Source organism: Cetorhinus maximus, chromosome 32 (genome assembly GCF_964194155.1).
Source record: "Cetorhinus maximus chromosome 32, sCetMax3.hap1.1, whole genome shotgun sequence".
Classification (NCBI taxonomy): domain Eukaryota; kingdom Metazoa; phylum Chordata; class Chondrichthyes; order Lamniformes; family Cetorhinidae; genus Cetorhinus; species Cetorhinus maximus.
Window position 1 is genome coordinate 16,056,832 of NC_135910.1, and position 24,584 is coordinate 16,081,415.

The following is a 24,584-nucleotide window of genomic DNA, read 5'->3' on the forward strand; positions in this document are numbered from 1 at the left end:
GTTCAGAAAAATAACTTGTATTTCACCAGCCCCCTGTCACCGCCTCAGAACCTCCCAGAGTATCTTACAGCCAAACTGCTGCTTTCTGAAGTGTGGTCACTGGCGCAATGTAGGAAACGCTGCAGTCCGTTTGCTGTTTGTGGGATCTTGCTGTGCACCACGTGATAATGACCGATTGTTTAGTGACGTAGGTGCAGGGGTGAATATTGGCCAGGGAACAGGGGAGAGCTCCCCTGCTCGTCTTCAGAATGGCGGCCATAAGGCCTGTTGCATCCACCTGAGAGGGCCTCGGTTTAACCTCTCCTCTGAAAGATGGCACCTCTGGCACTGCAGCACTCCCTCCCTCCTGCACTGGATTCCGCGCTCAAATCTCTAGAGTGGGAGGTGCAGAAAGAGCAGTCCCTCCCTTTGTTCGAATTAACGTGGGGGAGCAGTGGTTTGAATCCGCTGTGACGGGGTTAATCCCTGTCGAACCTCAGTAGACCTGACTCGTCACAGTTACACTTTTTGCTGCTTCCTGTGCTGTGGACCAAGGGCTTGCCTTACCCAGCCAACTTTATTCATGATTAATATGGCTGGGTTCGTGGAGTCACTGACTGTACCAAGCCTTCGGAGAGATCCCACTTGCCAGCAGCTGATTGCTGTGTTTGAGGAATCTCCCACAGGCTATTCTGTTGGCAGTCGATGAAAGAAAGTCACTTAATACTTTGAAAATAGAAGGAAAGAAAGACTTGCATTTCTGTAGTGCCTTTCACAATCCTGCCGCAGCCCCAAAGCACTTTACAGCCAATTAACTACTTATCAAAATGTAGGGTGGGATTTTCCATTCCCAAAGTCAACAGACCTTTTGCTGGTCCGTTAAATTTTCCATCCTGCCCATGACGATTCCCATGGTGGGTGGGACCGGAAAATTTCGGCCATAGTCACTGTTGTCTTATAGGAAACGCGGCAACCAGTCTGTGCACAGCAAGCTCCCACAATCAGGATTGCAATAATGACCAGATAATCTGTTCTTAGTGATGTTGGTTGAGGGATAACTGTTGGCCCCAGGCAGAACACTCCCCTATATCTGAAATAATGGCAGTGGGATTTTTTTTATACCCTCCCAAGGGGGCACCCCTGACAATGCAGCACTTCTCCCAGCACTGCACCTGGGGTTGTCAGCCTGGGGATTATGCTCGAGTCTCTGGAGCTGGGTTGAACTCACAACCTCCTGACTCTCGGGAGAGAGCGCTACCCACTGAGCCACGGCTGGCTTGCTTGAATAGAACCTTATGGCACAGAAGGAGGCCATTCGGCCCATTGTGCCTGCATCAGCTCCAGTAAGTCCCACTGCTCTTTGTCCACATCTGCAAATGTTCCCTTTTTTCAAAACTATATCTAATTCCCTTTCCAAAGCTGTTGTTGTTTTTAGGCAATGCATTCCAGATTAGAATAAAATTCTCCTCTAATCCCTTTGAGCTTTTTTGCCAGGCTAAATAACAATTAAAATGTGTTACCGCATAATTAATATTTAATATTAAATATCAAGTTACAACCCGAATCTCAAGGAATGGCAGAATGGCCACAGCACAGGAGGAGGCCATTCGACCCACCATGTCTCACCCAGTCCCACCTCCCCGTCCTCTCCCCATCGCCTTGTCTCCACCACACTCTTAGGCAGTGCCTTTCAGATCCTCCTGAAGGTGATTGTCCGGCTGCTCATTAACAGCACTGGAAGGTCGCTTGATGTCAGACTCATGGATCCTATTGTCTCCTAAGTGTGTTTATCCTTTCATGGGATGTGGGCATCGCTGGCAAGGCCAGCATTTGTTGCCCATCCCTAATTGCCCTTGAACTGAGTGACTTGCTCGGCCATTTCAGAGGGGCAGTTAAGAGTCAACCACATTGCTGTGGGTCTGGAGTCACATGGAGGCCAGACCGGGTAAGGACGGCAGATTTCCTTCCCTTTTTATGGCAATCGATGATGGTTTCACAGTGACTGTGAAACCAAGACTAGCTTTCAGTTCAGCTTTTATTAATTAGTTGTTCGGTGGTACAGAACTTGAGTATTGCTGAGAAAAGGGACATGTCAAAGCTTTTCATTTTGCACTCATCAGGACACCACAAGAATACCAATATAAGGGGAAAACAACAATTATATTGTAATCCGTGGCAACGCCTCTACCAATCAGAGTCCACTTGCCAACCAATTCAGCACTCTCTTCACGTGCACTATAAATTTGTTGTTTTCCCCTTTATATTGGTATTCTTGCGAGTGACCTGATGAGTGCAAGACGAAAAGCTTCGACATGTCTCTCTTTTCAGCAAATTATTAATTAATTGAACCTAAATTCCACAGGCTGCTGTGGTGGGATTGTGAACCCAGAGCGTTATCCTGGGCCTCTGGATTAGTCGTCCAGTGGCATTATCACAACCCCACCGCCTCCTCCAGTACTATGCCCCCTGCCTTGTGGAATTCATTGCTTCATACACATGCTATCAGGTAAAGGAGTTGGGACTGACCTCAGGCTGGAGATTCTGAGCTGAAGATGGTAATTAGGACGGAGGAGCAAAATCTTGAGCTAAGATAGAGGCGTTCAAAATTATAACAGGGTTTTGATAGAGATGGTGGCATAGTGGTAATGTCACTGGATTTGTAACCCAGAGGCCCAGGCTAATGCTCTGGGGGCACTGGTACAGTACCCACCCCGGCAGCTGGTGGAATTTAAATTCAATTAATAAATCTGGAATATAAAACTAGTCTCAGTGAGGGTGACCATGAAACTATCATCAATTGTTGTAAAAACCCATCTGGTTCACTAATGCCTCTTTAGGGAAGGAAATCTGCTGTCCTTACCCGGTCTGGTTTACATGTGACTCCAGACCCACACAGCAATGTGGTTGACTGTTAACTGCCCCTCTGAAATGGCCGAGCAAGACACTCAGTTCAAGGGCAATTAGGGATGGGCAGCAAACCCTGGCCTTGCCAGCGATGCCCACATCCCATGAAAGAATGAAGGGGAAAAAAAGAAATAAGGAGAACCTAGTTGCACTGGCAGGAGGGCTGACAACCAGAGATTTAAGGCAAACAGAGCTGGCACAGATTTAAGGTAATCACCAAAAAGCCGGGAGGGCGATTGTTATATCCTGGAACGTGCTGCCTAAAAAGGACAGTGGAAACAGATTCAATGGTGACTCTCGAGGGAGTTAGATAAATTAGATAAGAGAAATTTGCAGGGCTATGAGGAAAGAACAGAGCAGTGGGACTAATTGGATAACTCTTTTAAAGAGCTGGCACCAGCACAATGGGCTGAATGGCCTCCTTCAGAGCTGTATGATTCTAAATCGGAGCCGATTTACGCTGCAATTCATTGGCTTTCTAGTCCTCCTTTCTCTCTCCTCCATTCCCCCCTTGGCTGTGAGTCAAGGAAGGCAAATTGCATGATGCTCATCCGTTTCCATGCTACACTCCCTGCACACGCTGCACGGAGAGATAAGGCTGCAGCCACGTCACCTCACAATAATTAATCTGCTGATTTGAATTTGCTACCTGGCAGCCACAGAATCACTGGTGGTTCCTTGGTGGTGACATCCCTTCAAACGCTGATAGCGTGTGCAAAGCCAGTCGCTACCGCACTCCAGCCCCTCGAGAAGCCCTTCATAAATGGGCGGTTTTTGTGCCTCTTGGCACTTTGCTGATCTGTTCACACACACAGATTTCAGAACACAGTGTGTAGGAGCAGCAGGAGGCCACTCTGCCCTTCGAGCCATGCTCTGCAATTCAATTAAGATCATGGCTGATCTTCCACCTCAATGCCACCTCACCCACTCTCTCCCAATATTCTCGGTGTCCAAAAATCTCTCAATAACTGAGCGCCCACCGCTCTCTCGGGTAGAGAATTTTAAAGACTCACAGACCCCTTGAGGTGAAGAAATTTCTCCCCGTCTCTGTCCAACGTCTTGGACAGAATTTAACCCCCCTCCCCTCCACTGGCGGGTTTGTAGGCAAAGGGGCGGAGGGGTGACCGTAAAATTTCTCGGACGGCCTTCCGATCAGGGTCCCGCCTGCCCCGACCTCTCCCCGATTTTACGCTTGGATGGGCGAGGCCTTGGTCAGGCCTCCCACCCTTGCCTCAGTTGAGGCCCTTTAAATGGACAATTATTGACCACTTAAAGGCCGTTTCCCACCCAGCCTCTATTTTCGGGGCTGGTGGGAGGAGGGGGGGAGCCCGAAAACGAACCATGTTCAGGCCTCGGCCAGGAAGGAGGGGGAGGCACCTCCACCAGCAGCCCCCTTTTAACATCGGGCAACCCCCCCTCCAAAAGTCTGATACCTGTGGGGGCACCCCCCCATCCCACAGGTGCCAGGCTCTCTACAAATACCCCAGCTGCCTTCCGCTCGCTCCCCTGGGCCTCACTTCCCCTCCCCGCCCTGAAACGCTCACACTTAGCTGGCCCTGGACTCCCGGGATTATGCTCCAGGGACTGCAGGGTCCAGAGAGCTGCCGGCCAATCAGATTGGCTCGGGGTGGAGGGGGTGGGGGGTCTCTGAGGCAGGACTTCTTCCTGAGTGAAGGGTGGAAATCTCCCCTTCAGCGAATTAACACTTGCCTGGGCGTGAAATGGCCACGGAGCAGGCGGCAATGGCAGGGATGTGTTCTCCGGGAAAGGAACCGCTGCCACGCTAAAAGATCATGGCCCTTACCTTGAGACTGGGACCCCCATCTTCGGGACCCTCCACCCCAAAAAGAAACCTCCTTACCTCTCGTCCACACCAACCTCGAAGCTGTGGAAACCTAGTCAGATATCCCAAGGTGCTGCACAAGGACAGAATCAGATGAACTTTGACACCCAGCCACCACAGGGAGATATTTGGGCAAAGCAGTGGGTTTTTGAGGAACGGAGGGAGGCAGCGAGCTTTAGGGAAGGAATTCCGGAGCCAAAGGCTGCTGAAGGCACGGCCGCCAATGGCGGGGCACTGGAAGTTGGAGATGCGAAGGAGTGCGGAGATCTTGGAGGGTTGTAGGGCTGGAGGAGATTAGGGAGATTGGGGCAAATTGGAGGGGGAGGTGGTGGGGATTAGCAGGGGAGTGGTTTATGTGAATTTGAAATCAAAGATATGAATTTTGAGTTTGAGGTGTTGCCGGACTGGGAGCCAGTATAGACCAGCGGGCACAGGGGGGTGTGGTGGGCGAATGGGAGGAGCGGGTATGGGCGATGGGCAAATGGGGGGAGGGGGGAGGTGGCGAACGGGAGGGGGAGGAGGAGGTGAATAGGGGCGGGGGGAGGAGGAGGAGGTGGGGGCGAATAGGAGGGGGAGGAGGAGGTGGGGGCAAATGGGAGATGGAGGAGGAGGAGGGGGCGAGGAGCGAAAGGGAGGAGGAGGACAGAGCGAATGGGAGGAGGAGGGAGCGAATGGGAGGAGGAGGGAGCGAATGGGAGGAGGAGGGAGCGAATGGGAGGAGGAGGAGAAGGGGGTGAACGGGAGGAGGAGAAGGGGGTGAATGGGAGGAGGGGGCGAGGAGCGAATGGGAGGAGGAGGAGGGGGAGAATGGGAGGAGGAGGGGGCGGGGCCGGGGGCAATGGGCGAATGGGAGGCAGAGGGAAGGGACGGGGAATGGAGCAGTTGGGGGAATGGGGCAGTTGGGGGGGTTGGAGAAGTTGGGGGGGTTGGGGCAGTTGGGGGGTTGAGGCAGTTGGGGGGTTGGAGCAGTTGGGGGGTTGGGGCAGTTGGGGGGAATGGAGCAGTTGGGGGGAATGGAGCAGTTGGGGGGAATGGAGCAGTTGGGGGGTTGGAGCAGTTGGGGGGTTGGAGCAGTTGGGGGGTTGGAGCAGTTGGGGGGTTGGAGCAGTTGGGGGGTTGGAGCAGTTGGGGGGTTTGGGGCAGTTGGGGATTTGGGGCAGTTGGGTTGGGGCAGTTGGGGGGTTGGAGCAGTTGGGGAGTTGGGGCAGTTGGGGGGTTGGAGCAGTTGGGGGGATGGGGCAGTTGGGGGATTGGGGCAGTTGGGGGATTGGAGCAGTTGGGGGGATTGGAGCAGTTGGGGGGATTGGAGCAGTTGGGGGGATTGGAGCAGTTGGGGGGTTGGGGCAGTTGGGGGGTTGGGGCAGTTGGGGGGAATGGAGCAGTTGGGGAATGGCACCAGTAAAGAATCAAGACTACAAGGGAAAGGTTGTCTAGGAGATTTAAGACTGAGCTTTGGTCTCAGTCGCCCGAACTGCTGATCTGTTCATTTTCTCACAGTCAGCGGCGTGGAGCACATCTGGGAGACGTTAAGAGTGAACTCTGCAGATTTTGTTTACTTTGAATCAGTATTCTCCACCAGTTCTACAAATCAATTTGCTCGGAGTTTGTTTACGTGGCTGCCTAAGTGTCTGATTTACGTCCGATTTGAATAAAGCTTTAATCCACAGTTGGTAAAAGGAGTATCGTGAGAAGGTTTCTCGATTTAACTCGCGTCTGAGGGGATTCTGGAAGAAAAACCCTTCATAAGCAGCAACTTGCATTTCTATAGAGTCTTTAATGTAGTAAGACGCCTCTAGATGCTTCACAGGAGCGTTAGCAGACAAAATTTGACTCTGAGCCGCATATGGAGATATTAGGACCGAGGACCAAAAGCACAGTCAAAGAGTAAGTTTGAAGGAGCGTCTTAAAGGATGAGAGGTTTACGGAGGGAATTCCAGAGCTTAGGACTGAGGCAGCTGAAGGCGTGGCCACCAATGGTGGTGGAGCAGCTAAAATTGGGGATGCTCAAGAGGCTGGAATCGGAAGAGAACGGAGATCTTGTGTCCATTGTTTTTTAGGTTAGAGTTTCATTTGAATTCAGACACCAGCTCCACAGCAGATCTCGGGATGTATCCCTAACTGTTGGCTGAACTCCCTCTCTCCTCTGGGTCAGGAGGTTGTTGGCTATGGTCCCACTGCAGGCCTCGAGCTCTGGAGCTAAATTGCTCCAGTGTGTGTCTCAGGAGGGAGCATCCTGCTGTTCTTCATATGGGACGTTCAAACTGCCCTCCCTCCCTGCTGATTCTCTGGTTGGACGCATTCCTCTAGGTTTCATCATATGACCTCCCCACGCTGCCTCTCATTGGTTGACTGACAGGCCCATCCTCATGCCACCCTGGCCAATTGGAAAGTGATTAGACCCTTGGGCATCCGGTTGGATGATTTGCAACTGTCTATCAAATGGCCTTTTTTTTTCCTTTTTCTATCTTCTTACTCTGAACATTTCTGCTTCGAAATGGTGAGTGAAACATCCCCCTGGTTACTCGCAGTGTCCTGGGAGGTTAATCATCAATTCCTGGAGTCTCCAGGGCCATCTTTAGCTGATCCAGGAGAGCATTGCCTAGAGCAATGGCTGTGCCCAGCATTACACTGAAGCCCACACAGACTGACTTGTGTGTCAAGGGCTGGAATTGTAGATCTGATGTAGAAAGGGGAACGAGTGGCATAGTGGTAACGTTCCTGGACTAGTAATCCAGCGGCCTGGAGTAATGCTCCAGCGACATGGGTTCAAATCCCATCATGGCAGCTGGGGGAGTTTTAAATTCAATTCATTAACACATCTAAAATAAAAAGCTACTTCTAGTGATGACCTTGAAACTATCGGATTGTCATAAAAACCTGTCTGGTTCATCAATGCCCCTTTTAGGGAAGGAAATCTGCCGTCCTTACCCGGTCTGGCCTACATGTGACTCCAGACCCAGAGCAATGTGGTTGACTCTGAAATGGCCGAGTGAGACACTCAGTTGTATCAAACCGCTACATGGGAGAAAAGCACTGTGGGTGTACCTGCACCACACGGACTGCAGCGGTTCAAGAAGGCAGCTCACCACCACCTTCTCAAGGGCAATTAGGGATGGGCAACAAATCCTGGCCTAGCCAGAAAAGCCCCACATCCCGTGAATGAATTTAAAAAAAAACGCACGGGCCACGGATTGCCTCTTGGCAAGTGTGATGAGCTGCAGAACCTCTTTCTATCTCTCATTTTTGACCTGTGAGATTTGAAAATGATTTCCTGAAATCTGTATAAACGTCAAGCTTCAAATGTTGCATTTCAGAGTGTGCGCGTGTGGATTTGTACGAACGTGTCCGCGTTAGGGAGTTACATTCATGTACAGATACCGGATAAAAAGAGAATTGGCCCTGGCTGCGCCGGCCTCCATTGCCGAACCGTCTGACGGGAATTGTAGCCGGGGCTCTTGTGTGGAAAATGACAGTTTGCGTCCGAGAAAGGAGGGGAGAGTGGAGGGGCGCCTGATGCTTAGGGAACCAAGCCAAGTGGCAGGTTGCGGGGAAGGGAGAGAGCTGTGGGAGGGGGTAGGGAGAGACCCAAAGTGAATAAACGATCATCATCACATCACGTTAGTCTTGTCTGATCTCCCACCGTATCCGTGAAATCCCCTCCTTCCAATCAACCTGCAGCCCTGCCCACCCCCACCGAGCCAACACCTCATTACCACAGCCTGACATGATGCTAATTGGCCCAGAGGGGACTGTGGTTGAGGCCCGGGTCAAACCGTCCGCTGGAACAGACGACCCACCATCGCCGTCCCCACCACCACCATCCACCAACCACAACCCCAACACCTCCCCCACCGGGGTCGGGAGCTTGATGGCCTCCTACTACGAGCTGTCAATCTATTTTTCTTCCAGGTCCCTGATGTGGCTCTTTTTGTTTGGTTTTAATGAGTGTGAGAGAGGGAGCGCGCAGACCTCGGGGTCCCACACGGGCTGATGCGATTGCTCGTGGCAGCGGGCAGGTGTTATTTACACAACAACACGAGAAGCGCAGAGGAGGGATTGGACTGTCTCTCACTCTGTGATGATGATGATGCAAAGCAGCTTTGGGTACAAAGCGAGATAAATAGCTGGATCACGGAGAATGTGGAACTCGTGACCCCAGGGAGTAGTTGAGGCAGATCATGATTTAAGGCAAAGCTAGACAAGTACATGAGGGAAGAAGGAATAGAAGGGTATGTTGAAAGGGTGAGTGAGAGGGAGGAGGCACAGATACAGCATGAAGCAGTTGGGCTGTGTCTGTGCTGTAATTCTATATCTGTAACTGGGAGTAACCTGCATTAGATCTCACGACATTTGTACATTCAGGAAATGTAACTCCCTTTGACTGCTCTCCCAAGTGCAAGAGCCCAGACAGCCATCAGAGGTAGTGATATCTCGCTAAAGGAACCTGCCCATCAGATTAAGGCAGCTAGATGTTTGCGTAATGCACTCGCCTCCGACCCCGAAGGTTATGGGTCCAAATCCCACTCCAGAGACTCGAGCACCAAATCCAGGCTGACCCTCCCTGTGCCAGTGCTGAGGGAGCCCTGCACTGTCAGAGGTGCCTGCTTTCAGATGAGACGTTGAACCAGAAACCCCTGTCTGCCCTCTCGAGTAAAACAGAAAAAAAAAACCCCACTATTTCGAAGGAGGGCAGAGGGGAGTTATCCCCGGTGTCCTGGCCAATATTTACCCCTTAATCAATATCCCTGAACACAGGATTACCTGATCTTTATCACATTGCTGTTTGCGGGATCTTGCTGTGTGCAAATTAACTGCTGCGTTCCCTACATTGCAATGGTTACTACACTTCAGAAGATTGACTGCAGAGTGTTTTGGAGCACTCTAAAAGGTTGCAATATAATGCAAGGCTTATTGTGTGGGATTGTGGAATTTTGCCCAAAGCTTTTGGGATTACAGTCCACTTAATTTTTCCCTGAAGGCCACAAGACTTGTGTACAATCCGACCCTTTTGGGACTATTCTGCAAAACTCCCAAAGGAGAGATCCACCCCCCAGCCTTCCCTTACCCGTCCCTCCACCCATCCCCCTAACCAGAACCCTGGGAGAGGGAGTGGCTTTTCAGTGCAGACACCTCATTTTCCTGCTCACTTCACTTACTCCGCGTACACTCTCGATGGTTAAGCTGTTTTTTGTCAAGCCTTGGAGAGATGGCAGTGAATTTCCCCAGTATCAGCAAACTGGAGTTTGAAGCATTAAGATAAGTGCCCTCGGGTAACAAAATATGATCAACATTAATAACCAGCTGTGTACTATAGCACAACCTTACATAAATTCGAATGAAATCATTAGTGAGGTCTCTGCTAACGATCAGTGCCAGGATCCTCGTGACCCAGGATTGTTGCTCAGTCCCATGTGATGTTCCCTTTGCCTGCAGGAGACTCTCTCTCTCTTGGTCTCTCTCTCTCTGTCAGTATGTCTCTCTCTGTGCCTGTCTCTTTATGTCTCCCTGTGTGTGTCTCACTCTCTCTCACTCTCACTCGGTTTATGTATGCCTCTCTCAATCTCTCTCTCCCCTCCCCCCCTCTCTCTCCCCTCCCCCCTCTCTCTCCCCTCCCCCCCCCCTCTCTCTCCCCCTCTCTCTCTCTCCCCCTCCCCCTCTCTCCCCCTCCCCCTCTCTCCCCCTCTCTCTCTCCTCCCTCTCTCTCTCCCCTCTCTCTCTCCCCCCTCTCTCTCTCCCTCTCTCTCTCCCCCTCTCTCTCCCCCCCCTCTCTCTCTCCCCCCTCTCTCTCTCCCCCTCTCTCTCTGCCCCCTCCCCCCTCTCTCTTCCCCCTCTCTCTTTCCCCCCCTCCCCCCTCTCTCACTCCCCCATCACACCTCTCTCTCCCCCCCTCCCCCTCTCTCTCTGTTGGTCTCTCTCTTTGTCCCCCCTCTCTCTCTGTCTCCCCCTCCCTCTCTGTCTCCCCTCTCTCTCTCTTCCTGCTAACTCTCTCTGTCTCTCTCTCTCTGTCTCCCCCTCCCTGTCTCCCTCCCCCCTCTCTGCCTCTCTTTCTCTCTCTCTCTGTGTATCTCTCTCACACACACTCTCTCTCACCCTCTCTGTGTCCCACTCCCTCGCCATGTCCCTGTCTCTCTCTCTCTCTGTCTCTCTCTCTCTCTGTCTCTGTCTGTCTCTCACTCTCTCTCACTATGTGTCTCTCTCTCTCTCTCTCTGCGTCTCACTCCCTCTCCATGTCCCTGTCTCTCTCTTTCTCTCTCTCTCTCTTTCTGTTGGTCTCTCTCTCTTTCTCCCCCTCTCTCTGCCCCCTCTCTCTCTTCCCACTCGCTCTCTCTGTCTCTGTCTCCGTCCCTCTCTGCCTCTCTCTCTCACTCCCTCTCTGTCTCTCTCTCACTTCCTCTGTCTCTCTCACTCCCTCTCTGTCTCTCTCTCTCACTCCCTCTCTGTCTCTGTCTGTCTCTCTATCTCTCTCTCTGTCTCTCTCTCTCTGCCTCTCTCTCCATGTCTCTCTCTCTGCCTCTCTCTGTCTCTCCATGTCTCTCTCTCTATCTCTCCTGCTCGCTCTCTCTCTCTCTATGTCTCTCTCTCTCTCTGTCTGTCTGTCTCAGGCTGTACAGGTCTGTTTGAACAGCTGGGCAGCTGTTGCTGATGTGAACTTTGGATTGTTTTATATTTTTATTTGGCTGTAAAAGAAATGATTCCCAGAGAATCTCCAGGCCTCACTTTCTGGAATTTTCCTCCAGCTGGGATTGATTTTCTTTCAAAAAAAAGAAATATTGAGTGAACATATTTTAGAGCTGCCCTGTCTCGCATGTGTTTGTTTCTTTCTCTCTCTCCTACATTACTCCCTCCCTCTCTTGCCTTCTTCATGTCACACTTATCCCTCGTCCTTCTCACTATTTGACACAGTCTCTTGTTCTGTCTGTCACTTCCTCGTCATGTTGCTCTGTCTCGCTCTCTCTGTCGCTTTCTCTCTCTCTCTGTCTGGCGCACAACCTTGCTCATAGGGACACTCCGCACCTTACCCTGTGTGACTGACACTTGTTGTAAGAGCAAGGACACAGGTTGAAACTGAAGACTATCGTTTTACTGGAACTACGGCCAGAGCCATGAAAATGAACAAACCTAAATCTGCGAGTGATTAATGTTTGGAAAGTATCTTTTGTGAAGAGGCAGGAAAATGAATCAATGGGCGTTGGAGTAATGCTGCCTCTGGGATCGCAGTTTGTGGCATGCAGTGTAACCAGTTCTCAAATCGCTTGCTTTGCAGCCAATGTACTTAAAGGGGAGGGGTCTGCTGTTCAAACATTAAAGGAACTGATGCACAGTAGCAGCAGTGTGTACCATCTACAAGATGCACTGCAGCAACTCATCAAGACTCCTTCCAAACCTACAACCTCTATCACTTAGAAGGCCAAGGGCAGCAGACACATGGGAACACCACCACCTGCAAGTTCCCCTCCAAGTCACTCACCACCCTGACTTGGGAATATATCGGCCGTTCCTTCACTGGCGCTGGGTCAAAATCCTGGCACTCCCTCCCTAACAGCACCGTGGATGTACCTACACCAGATGGACTGCAGCGGTTCAAGAAGGCAGCTCACTGCCTTCTCAAGGGCAGTTAGCGATGGGCAATAAATGCGAGTGATGCCCACACCCTATGACTTTTTTTCAATGAGTTGGATATGGGGAAACAAGAGTTTCACAATTCCCTGGGGCCTGAAGGCTGTGTGTGTGAGTGTGTGTGTGTGAGTGTGTGTGTGTGTGAGAGTGTGTGTGTGTGAGAGAGTGTGTGTGTGTGTGTGTGTGTGAGAGAATGTGTGTGTTTGTATTTTTGAAGGTAACGTTTAGTATCTTCTTACCAAAAGGTTCCTTGGGCCGTGTAATGTGGGATAATTTTATTTGACTTGAGTGTCAATTGGAAGAGTTAGAGTGGTAATGTTGCTGGACTGGTAATCTAGAGAGCTGGGTGAATGCTCCAGAGATATGAGTTCAAATCCCACCATGGCATCTGGGGTAATTTAAATTCAGTTAATTAATTAATCTGGAATACAATGCCAGTTCTTTAATAACAAAAAGTATGAAACTACCAGATTGTTGTACATGTGACTTCAGAGCCACAGCAATGCGGTTGACTCTTAACTGCCCTCTGAAATGGCCTAGCAGGCCACTCAGTTCAAGGGCAATTAGGGATGGGCAATAAATGCTGGCCTTGCCAGCAATGGTCACATCCAAAGAAAGAGTTTAAAAATCTACGTGGGATGGTTTGGGAGGGAAGGGGGATCTATGGCTCAGGCAGTCACTGAGGCATCCAGTTCAGGAGCCTCTCCGGGTTAATCCCAGCCTTGGCCAAGTGAGTGCACCATGGCCGGAAGGGAAGGTGTTGACTTGTTGCTAACAGAGTGGGGGGCAAGTTGCCTTCACATGGCTGTTTACGCTTCAGCGCTCCCTGCTGGTCAGTGTGTGTGTGTGTCTGGGGGGTGTGAGCACTTGATTGGCCACGGCTTTGATGCCCTCCACCAATACCAGTCCAGCACTCGTCCCCTAGGCTTACCTGTAATGAAAGGCCATCTTGGTCTAAGCGCTGGTGAGCTGTCAGCACCCACTGGTCATAGGATGGGGGAGAGGAGCAAACTGCATTCCTTTCTCTGGCAAAGGACTTTGCCCAACTGTATTGCACCAACTCTAGTTTTACATTGGCCTTGGGCAATGTTATACCTTTCAGTGCAAGAAGAGGTCCCTCTAGTGGTGTTTGAAATAACCATAAACTCGAGAGAAAGATTTATTGGACAGAATGACACGGAATTTGCAGCACAGAAACAGGCCATTCTGCCCATCTGCTCCATGCTGCTGTTTCACGCTCCACACAAACCTCCTCCCCACTCCTCTCCATTTCGCCCTGTCAACATATCCTTTTTATTCCTTTCTCCCTCATGCAGCTTCTCCTTAAATGAATCTATCCCATTCATCTCAACCACACCCTCTGGTAGTGAGCTCCGCATTCTCACCACTCTCTGGGTTAGGAAGTTTTCTTAACTTTCATTTATGGACAATAATATCTTTGGCATGCTACCATAGACGGTGACCGGAAATGAGCAGATAGTCTGTTTTTAGTGATGTTGATTGAGGGATAAAAATTGACCAGGGCACCGAGGGGAAATTTCCCACTCTCAAATAATGCCACACTTACATAACATTTACAGCACAGGACCAGGCCATTTGGCCCAACAGGTCCCTTCTGGTGTTTCGTGAGCTGAAGGAGCTTTTACTTCCCCCCCTGACAGGACAGACAGGTTTAATGCTTTGGTCCCAAAAGACGGCACCTGTGACAGAGCAGCACTCCCCCGGTACTGGTGGACGGGAGGCTTGTCAGGACTGAAACGATGGAATGTGTTAATTGTGGGTATTTTTTTTCCCCGCCGTGCAGGGAGAGGGGCCCCGCCATGAACAAGCTGAGACAGAGCCTGCGCCGTAAGAAACAGCCGTACGTACCTGAGGCCAGCCGCCCTCACCAGTGGCAAGCTGACGAGGAAGCCGTTCGCAAGGGCAAGTGCAGTTTCCCAGTGAGGGTGAGTACAACCCCCCCCCCCCCGCGGTTATTTTTAAAGGGGGGAAGAAAGCGGCGAGGCCCCTTCACACAAAAACTCATGGCCAGACAAAATTTTCACACTGACCCTGACAAGGGTGGGTGACCCATCATTTGGTCAACACGGTAGGTTTGAAGGGGTGTCTTAGAGGAGGATAGAGAAAGGCGGAGAGGCTTCAGAACATAGGAGCAGGAAAAAGGGCATTCAGCCCCTGCTGCACCACTTAATAAGATCATGGCTGATCTTCTATCTCAACTCCACCTTCCTGCACTAACCCCATATCCCCTAATCCCCTTATTGCCTAAAATCTGTTGATCTCTGTTTCGAATATACTCAATGATTGAGCATCCACGGCTCTCTGGGGTAGAGAATTCCAAAAGATTCACCACCCTTTTGAGTGAAGAAATTTCTCCCAAATCTCACTCCAAAATGGCCACCCCCTTATCCTGAGAAAATGCCTCCTAATTCTAGGCTCTCCAGCCAGAAGAGGGAATTCCAGAACTTACGGCCCAGGCAGCCGAAGGCGTGGCCGCCAATGTGGTGGAGCGATGGAAACCGGGGAATGCTTAAGAGGACGGAATTGGAGGAGCACTGAGACCTGGGAGGGATGTCGGGCTGGAGGAAGTTAGAGAGGAAATTGCAGAGTCCAGAAGCCAATAGTGAAAGAAATGGGGAATGAAGAGGTAAAACATAAGAAACCAAAATTAGAGGAAGGGTTGGTGGGGGTTGGGATGGATATAGGACTGGAGGAGGATCCAAAGATGGAGAGGGGCAGGTTCATGCTTGTGGGGGCAGTGGGGGTGGGGGGAAGTTTTAAACTCACTAACAGGGTGATACCTTCAGACAGAAAACATGACAGATATAATTTTGGGATAATACCTACCCTATTCTCTCTGAACAGTATTTAGGTCACGTGGAAGTGGAAGAGTCTCGTGGGATGCACGTGTGCGAAGATGCAGTGAAGAAACTCAAAGCTGTGAGTATTTCAGATTTTCTTGTCCTTCCTGTCTAACCTGTTGGTGTTCAGCGGTTCACTATCTGTGGCCAAGTTTATACTCTTCCCTCGTGTGTAAATAAGAAAGCACTTGCATTTTTATAGAGCCCTTCATGACCTCAGGATGTCTCAAAGCGCTTTACAGCCAATAAGGTATATTTGAAATGTAGTCACTGTCGTAATGTTGGAAGTGAGGCTGCCAATTTGCGCACAGCAAGCTCCCACAATGTGATAATGACCAGATGACCTGTTTTTTTAGTGGTGTTTGTTAAGGGATAAATATTGGTCAGGACACTGGCGGAGTGGTGGGGGGGACTCTCCTGCTCATCTTGGAAATAGTGCAGTGGGATCTTTCACCTCTGTTTAACGTCTCATCTGAAAGACAGCACCTCTGACAGAGCAGCAGTCCCTCAGTGCTGCATTGGAGGGAAGTCGCGTTTGTTGCGGGGACGTGGGCAGCGCTGTTGAGGCCTCATTTCTCGCCTCTGGCACTTGCTTGACCTTCCGAAGGCCTTAAAGGGCTCCAGATTTAGCGAAGGCTTGGGGCCTTCATCAGACCCTGACAAGAACTTGCGCTCGCTCCCCAGCGGCCTTACTCGGACAGAATCCCAGGGGGAGGTTACAGGCAAATTTAAAGATCCTCACACATTTTTGCCTCTCCAAATTGTCAAATATAAAGGGGCTGCCTGGTTCACGGACAGGGTCCTGCCCTCACCTGGCAGCAATATTCCCTCCCACCCCAATCGCCGTAACTTTGGGGATTAAGCCCTGTGTGCTATTTTAAGAAAACATAAATTGTTTCTCCGCGGCTTCCTGTGTCTCTCTCTCTCTCCTCGCTTTAGCAAGGAAGCAGCAATGGAGTTGCCAACCCTCCAGAATTGTCCTGGAGTCTCCGGACCACTGTTGTAAATCAAATCCCGGGAAGAAAATCACAGAGGCGTTTAAAAAAAAATATATATATATTTTTTCAATAAGTTTCTCTGAACATTCTGTTTATCAGTTATAATGAAAAAAATCTGAGGTGGGGGAAAAGGGCTGTTTGACAGACAAAATTAATCCAATCAGATGTGCTCGCTTTTTTGATTGGCTGTGGGAGGGCAGGCCACCGTGATTGACAAGTTGGGCAGCCAATGGTAAGAATGTGGGGGTTGACTTTTGGCAGCAGGAGATCAGGTGATGAAGCCTCCGGGAACAGGTCCCACCAGAGTTGGCAACCCAAAGTAGCAACGTTCCATGATGCAGAGGAAGATCCCAGCTTGTTGGCCCAGCTGGGCCACAGGTGCTGGAGTGTTCAGGGCTTTGTTTACTCAATGAACTCTCCCTTGTGTGTGCTGCTGTGTGAGAGACCCTCAGGAGTTTCTAGCTTGGCTGCGCTGGAAAACTGTTGTCCTCTCTCGATGCACAGCGAAACTCTGGGTGAGAAAATGTTCCCGTTTATGTTCTTGGACTATGTTTCCCATGCTGGTATCAGATCAATTGCCTCTCTCTCTCTTCCAACTCCCTCCCCCCTGCCCCCAATGAGACTCAGTTCCTGCCAGATGTTTGCCGGGCAGATACTCACCAGCTGCTTTAAAAAAAAAACAACTCAATTTTAAAATTCTTATCCTTGTTTACAAACCTCGCCATGGCCCCTCACCCCCTCCCTACCTCTGGAATCTCCCCCAGCTCCCACAACCCTCCGGGATCTCCGCGCTCCTCTAATTCTGGCCTCTTGAGCGTCCCCAGTTTTAATCGCTCCGCCATTGTTGGCCATGCCTGTAGCTGCCTGGGCCCTAAACAGTGGTCCAAGAAGGCGGCTCACCACCACCTTCTCAAGGGGCAGTGAGGGATGGGATGAAGGCGGGAGAATGGGGTTGAGAAACTTATCAGCCATGATTGAATGGCGGAGCAGACTCGATGGGCCGAATGGCCTAATTTCTGCTCCTATGTCTTATGGTCTTATGGGCAATAAATGCTGGCCCAGCCAGCGATGCCTACAGCTCGTGAAAGAATTTTTTTTTAAAAGACTCTGGAATTCCCTTCCTAAACCTCTCATCCCCTCCGTCTCTCCCTCGCTCCTTACCTTTTTGACCAAGCTTTTGGTCACCTGTCCTATTACCTCACCACGTGGCTCAGTGTCCAATTTTGCTTTGGTGCTCCTCTGAAATGCCTCAGGAGTGTGTTTAACTGGTTAAAGGCGCTATATAAATGCAAGCTGGTTGTCATTGGGGACATTCGGATTCAGAATGGTTTGTTGCATGAGTCAGAAGTCCCTTCGTTCAATATTCGCTCATGTCGAAACCGGTTACAAACAGTACACTGGACTGAAACGGCACCGAGCTAATTGGCGAATCCATAAACAGCCTGCTCACAGGGTCTGTGAAGTGGTCTGTTTTCATAGGGGGGGCGTTGGTGTTAGCTCACAGTGCAACCTCTTATCCTTTTATTTGCACACAAGGAGGACATGTGATTTGCTCATGTAAGTGCACTTGGTGCAGCTTCTGAACAATCTTAATGGAATGTTCAGTGATATTGTGTTTCTGCCCGTCTCCGAATCGAGGCCATTGATTAACAGTTTAATTAACCACTTATTTTCCGGATTAACCAGTTATGACCCACCTGTTCATGGCCAGTGCTTTACCCTGTTGTTACCTTCCTGTGTTACTGGGTCTTGTGCCCTTAAGTATGTCGTGTACAAGGTAATAAGCACCAGACCCTTCCAACCTTGGCATCCCAGCTGAGCTTCTGACCGCCTCCCCCTCCATATCCCCTCTATTGCCAGGACTGCTTACTCCGTTACATCGCCTGTTTCCACCCCTGCCTCAGCCTCTCTGCTGCTGCAGCCCTCATCCACATCTTTGTTACCTCCAGACTCATCTCTATCAATGCACCTTGTGGCCAACCTCCACTCCCTGGAACCTCAAACTCTTGCTGCCCGTGTCCTAATTATCACCAGGTCCCATTCACCCGTCACCCTCTGTGCCCGCTGACCTGTGTCTGCTTGATTCTAAAATTCTCATCCTCTTTTACAAATCCCTCCATGGCCTCCCCCCTCCCTATCACTGTAATCTCCTCCAGCCCTCTCAACCCTCTGAGATATCAGCGCTCTCCTAATTCTTAAGCACCCTCAATTTTAATCACTCCCCCATTGGCGGCCGTGTATTTGGTGGCCTGGGCCCCAATTTCTGGAATTCCCTCCCTAACTTTCGCCAACTCTCTTCCTTTAAGACACTCCTTAAAACTGACTTCTTTGACTGAGCCTTTGATTGGCTGCCCCAATATAAGTGGCTTCAGTGTCCAGTTTTTCTTTGATAATGGCCTAAATTTCCCAGTCCCGCCCTCTGCGGGAATTGTCGTGGGAGGGATGGGAAATTTAATGGACCAGCAAAAGGTCCGTTAACTTTGGGCAGGAATTTCCAGTCCTGAGGCGGGTGGGACTGGAAAATCTCGCCCAATGTTCCTGTGAAGATTCTCGGGATGCTCCCCTATGCCCACGTGAATGTGAGTTGCTGAGTTACACCCGTGCCCTCCCCCCATCACCCCATGCCCTAACCCCGGGGGGGTGTCAGGGAGGGAGGTGATGCCTCCAATTCCGTGCAGCTAAATGCAAGGTTAGAAAAGTGCTTGAGGTGTGAACTCCCGACCCAGAGCCAGAACAGAGCAGCTGGTGTGTGCCCTTGTCTAGGCTCTCGTGATGGGCGAGAGACACGAGGGCCTTCAACACCGGTGAAATTTAACCCAAACAAATATCAATCACTTCAGCAGAGCAATGAGGGAAGAGAAGTGGGGAGTGGGACTAATTGGGTAGCTCAATCAAAGAACTGGTTCAGGCATGATGAGCTGAATGGCCTCCTTCTGTGCTGTGTGATTCTAAGAGGGTGGTGGAGAGGGAAAATAATATGAACGAGTCCAGGGGGATGATATTCATTACTAACAAAAATAAATTCAAACTTGCAAAAAATGACAGTCAGGAAAGGTCCAGATACTCAAGTGTGCCCAATCTTCATGAGATACGCTCGCTCTACTCCCCTGTTTGGAGGAACGCTTGTGGCACAGTGGGTTACTGTCCCTGCCTCTGAGCCAGAAGCTCTGGGTTCCAGTCCCACTCCAGGACTTGATGGCCAAGGACGGTGAGTTCATGACACAGCCAAACAGGTTGAGTATCAACCTGCAAATCCTTCCAACACACGCCAAAGGCAGGCAGTGAGAATGAGAGATTCCTGGTCAGCCGTGTGATGGAAAGAACATTGGAGCCTCTACCATCATGATCCACAGCTCCAGACTACAACATGCATGTAAAGTGTATGTTGTCACAGCAACACGGACTCTGAGTGAACTGTAACACACGTCACCAGTGCACTACGCACAGCCAGGTAACCTCCTGAGACGGTTGAACAACCCAGGACCAATAAAGGGAAGGAAATACTCTGTCAAGTTCCTCTCTGGGCACCCTTAGTCCACCAAAGTCAGTCTAGGAGATCGTAAGGTGTATAAAGACTTTTAGCTTCCATATGATGTAATCTCTGTCTCAGGCAGGAACTAATCCAGCTCCTTTTTGTAGGCAGAGAACCAGCACTCATCACAGCAACTGACACCACATTCCAGAGACTTGCTACTCTCTGGGGGAAGAGCCGGTGTCCGGCATTCAGCCCGTCTGTACTCTGGTGTGGTTTAAATTCATACCCCCTGGCCAATGTGTCGGTGACAATGAAGCTATCATTAGAAGTGTGTTCCAACCCATTCATTATTTAATATCCGGTCGCCTCTTAGTCTGCACAGCTCTAGAATAAACAGACACAGCTCTTTCCGAGCCAACCTTTTAGGACATCCTGCCCACAGTTATTGTGGTTCAATAATCACATTGGCTGAGACGGTGAGAGTTAACCTAAGGAAGCTCCAGACAGCTTGTCGGAGCTCACCCTGTTCTATCACTTTATGGCCTCGTGTTTGTGACTGTTGCATTGTCCGTGGATGCTGCTTTCCGCATTTGTCGGATTGCCAAGGTAGCCAATCCCCTCGAGGAATGACTTTCCAGAGATGGTCACTCCCCCTATCGTAGTTCACTGATGGATTTGTAAATTGGAAACTGGATCAGATTGGAGTTTGACACGGGTAATGAGCAGCCACATGGACCAGCAAACCAGGGCCAAGCCAGGGTTTAGCCTCTGACAGTCTGGTTCAGACCGTGTCGATTCCTGATAGCAACAAGTCCACTGTGTCTCTCAGTTGGTTGGACACCAGTACTTTCTGTTATCTCCATTTCTGTCTTGAGGCACCGACTCTCACTGAGATAGACTTTCACTCAGGATATGGAGCTTCATAGTTTACCTTGATTTCTAATTCCCATCCTTTCAGCTTTACTCTTTTTTCTGTTCTTTCCATCACCTCATTTCAGTTCCCTCTCTCTCACTCTCACTTTCTCCTTCTCATATTCTCTTTCTATCTCTTTCTTTCCCCCATTGCCCCCTCTCACCCCTGTGGTCCACTCTCGCCCCCACAGCCCCCTCTTGCCTCCTCGACCCTCCCCCCTTCCTCAACGCCCCCCCCTCCTTGCCCTCGAACCCCCCCTTCAACCCCCTCCCTGACCGACACCCCCCTCCCTCCCCCTCCCGACTCCCCCCTCGACCTCTCAGCACCATTGAGTACAATCCTATTCCCTCTCTCCACTCTGTATTTCAGTGATTAGGGAGTATGGCTCTCTGTGCCTGTTATTATTCCCTCTCCCCTACCCCAGGACATTGACAGTCACTATGACACAGGCTGCGATCGGTATAGATGAAGGGCAGGGTCTATTTGGTGTCATGTGGCTAATCACTAAAAGTTAATATGCAGGAAAGCAAATGGAATATTGGCATTTATTGCAAGGTGAATGGAATATATAAGTAGAGACTTTTTACTGCAGCTGTACAGGGCCTTGGTGAGACCACATCTGGAATACTCTGTGCAGTTTTGGTCTCATTTGAAAAAAAAAGATATAATTGTGTTCGGAGCAGTTCAGAGAAAGTTCACTCGATTCATTCCTGGGATGAAAGGGTTATCTTATGAAGAAAGGCTGAACAGGTTGGGCCTATAAGACGGAGATGAGGAGAAATTTTTCTCTCTGAGGATCGTTAGTATGTGGAACTCTCTTCCCCAGAGAGCAGTGGAGGCTGGGTCATTTAATATACTGAAGGCTGAGTTAGACAGATCTGATCGACAAGTGAGCCAAGTTTTACAGGGGCGGACAGGAAAGTGAAGTTGAGACCACAACCAGGTCAGCCATGACCTTATTGAATGGTGGAGCAGACTCAAAGAGCAGAATGGCCTACTCCTGCTCCGAAGCCCTATGTTTACCACATGCGCAGTTAGTTACCTCCTCTCTGTGAGTTTGTGATTTAAGTCGCCCGTTTTATGAGAACAGATGGACTCTGGGGGAAGCAAAATCTGATTTAAACACAGTGATTCACAAATCCTTTGCAGCTCCTTTCCTCTCTAGATGGCCTCACACCCAAGATGTTTGCACAGTTTAAGGCCTGACTCCTTTTTGTGTGTATATTTGAGAGTTGAAGATTCGATTTCAGATGCGTTTGCAAACTGGTTATTTTAAATTTCGCAAGGGTCTTTCCTATTAAACAGAAACTTTGTTCTGGGAGAGTCTATTAATCAAACTGTCTGGCCCCACACCCCCACCAACCGGCTCGGGCCATGTGGAGAAGCTGTCCTCAGCCTCCAGCTGGGATGGGGTGGGGGTGAGGTGGGTACTGAGGTAGGCCTCAGTGTCAGGGAGCAACCGGGAAAATCTTCCAGGATTTCTGCTCCTGATCCCTGCCCAGTGTGCGTGTGTGTATGCTTGAGGACAATGCACAGGATTCAGTCATGATGTCCGCCACAGTCATCTAGCCTGCTGACGTAAAAGGGGTCATTTTAATCTGAGTTTCCCAGACCCGGTGTTACCCTTCACTCACTTCATCCCTCAACCAACTTCACTGTTCATTCACTTCGCTCCTTGTTGCCTTACCTCCTCATTCCCTGAAAGACTAAAAGATAACCAGAGTGAATTATAAACTAAGGTAGTCAGGCAGCCACACTGATTACCAAAAGCTCACTAATGAGTGACAACAGCAACTTGTCTGAGTCTAAGATGTAAATACAAGAGGCCATTCATCCTGTGGTCTCTGTGCTGGCCCTTGGCAAGAGCTACTTGCCTAGTCCCCTTCCCCACCTTTTCCCCATTGCTCTGCAAACCTTTTCTCTTCAGACAATGATACAATTCCCCATTGAAAGCCAGGAGGAGATAATAAATCTAATAGAAATAGATAACAGATCTAGAAAGGAGACAAATGAGCTGAAGTGGAGTGAGGCACTGTTAAAATCAAACCAACCAAACCGAGGGAAAGGGAACATTTTGAATAGGACAAACCGGAATCAAATTTAAACTTCTCCCCAAGTTTCTTGGTGTTATGGACTACCTATTGAGGTAAGTTGTGCATCTAACAGGAATGCGATTGTACCCTGGAATAGGAAGGGCCCTGCAAATCATGTGCGAGCTCTAGGGATATAACTGTTGTTATTGCCTGGATCTCTTACCCTTACTGCAGACTGTAACACTCTTCATTGTCTTCACTCCTGAACCATTTTCTCTGCCCAATTTTACAACAGCGCCTTCCTGTGGAGAGTGGAGCATAAAGCGGTTGGACAACCCCTTTTCCACCCACCCTGGGCATAGTGGGGTTGGGGGTTGGGGAGGGGGGGGACAACGAAAACAAGACCTCTGGTGGTCCAGGCTGGCACATGAAGACTGCGACTTGGATGAGTCAGTCAGGATCGTGGAGCGGAATTCAAACGGCTTTTTTGGGGGGTGGGTGTGCAGGGAAGTCTTGGGAGTTTTTGATTGAACTGTAACTACCTAAACATTTTAACGTGTTCATGTTGTTTTTGTTTCTTTGTCTCGAGCAGGCTCGTGCAAGCACCTCTCTTTTAAAAGCCGCTTTTCAGCCTCTTTTTAAGGTTGCCTCAATAAACCTCCCACATTCTCAGCTAACTCGGTTGCGTGATACTTGCCCTGCAATTGCTGTTTGGTGTTTTTATTTTCAGTATTGGATAAGAAACAGGTTTTAAAAATTTCTGATCTAATCTCTACTTGCTAGCAAAGCAGGAGTCTGGACTCTTGGATGGTGTAAGACACTCTGGCATTTTACCAGGTTTCAGTTCAGTTCGGTTCACCAAATTCTCGTGATGAAGCCGCAGATCATTCCTGCTTTCGTCTCCTGAGCTTTCTCAGGGAATCCACTCTCGGATATTGCTCATTTGTCTTTTTTATTCATTCATGGGATTGAACATCACCGGCTAGGCCAGAATTTATTGCCCATCTCTAATTGCCCTTGAGATGGTGGTGGTGAGCGGCCTTCTTGAGTCCCTGTGGTGTAGGTACACCCACAGTGCTGTTAGGGAGGGAGTTCTAGGATTTTGACCCAGTGACAGTGAAGGCCTGGGTTGATGCCGGGTCGTCCGTTCAGTTTTACTCTTCAACTTTCCTTCAGCGGTTGGATGCAACAGAGTGAAATGGCCGAGCAAGTCAGAGGGCAGTTAAGAGTCAACTACATTACTGTGGGTCTGGAGTCACAGAAGCAGTCCGTGCCCGTATTGGGCTGATAAGTGGCAAGTAATATTCGTGCCACACATGTGCCAGGCAATGATTGTTTCCAACAAGAGAGGATCTAACCATCGCCCCTGATATTCAATGGTATTACCATCACTGAATCCCCCACTATCAACATCCTGGGGGTTACCATTGACCAATGACTGAACTGGTCCAGCCATATAAATACTGTGGCTACAAGAGCAGGTCAGAGGCTGGGAATTCTGCAGTGAGTAACTCCCCTCCTGATTTCCCAAAGCCTGTTCACCATCTACAAGGCACAAGTCAGGAGTGTGATGGAATACTCCCCATTTGCCTGGATGAGTGCAGCTCCAACAACAATCAGGAAGCTGGACACCATCCAGGACAAAGCAGCCCCGCTTGATTGGCACCCCATCCACAAACATTCACTCCCTCCACCACTGACACACAGCTAGTCCAGTTCAGTCACTGGTCAATGGTAACCCCCAGGATGTTGACAGTGGGGGATTCAGTGATTGTAATGCCATTGAATATCAGGGGCGATAGTTAGATCCTCTCTTGTTGGAGACGGTCATTGCCTGGCACATGTGTGGCACGAATATTACTTGCCACTTATCAGCCCAAGCCTGAATGTTGTCTAGGTCTTGCTGCATACGGGCATGGACTGCTTCTGTGACTCCAGACCCACAGTAATGTAATTGACCC

The 24,584-nt window shown here is 49.9% G+C and overlaps 1 protein-coding gene across 1 annotated transcript in view; it reads left to right on the top strand.

The window, feature by feature from the left end:
• Positions 1 to 24,584, top strand: part of numbl (NUMB like endocytic adaptor protein) — a 123,009-nt gene that overhangs the window by 77,057 nt on the left and 21,368 nt on the right. The window contains exons 2-3 of the mRNA XM_078533354.1: positions 14,148 to 14,289; positions 15,209 to 15,283. Of these exons, the coding sequence (XP_078389480.1) occupies positions 14,164 to 14,289; positions 15,209 to 15,283 (201 nt within the window). The 5' untranslated portion in view covers positions 14,148 to 14,163. The remainder of the gene's footprint in view (positions 1 to 14,147; positions 14,290 to 15,208; positions 15,284 to 24,584) is intronic.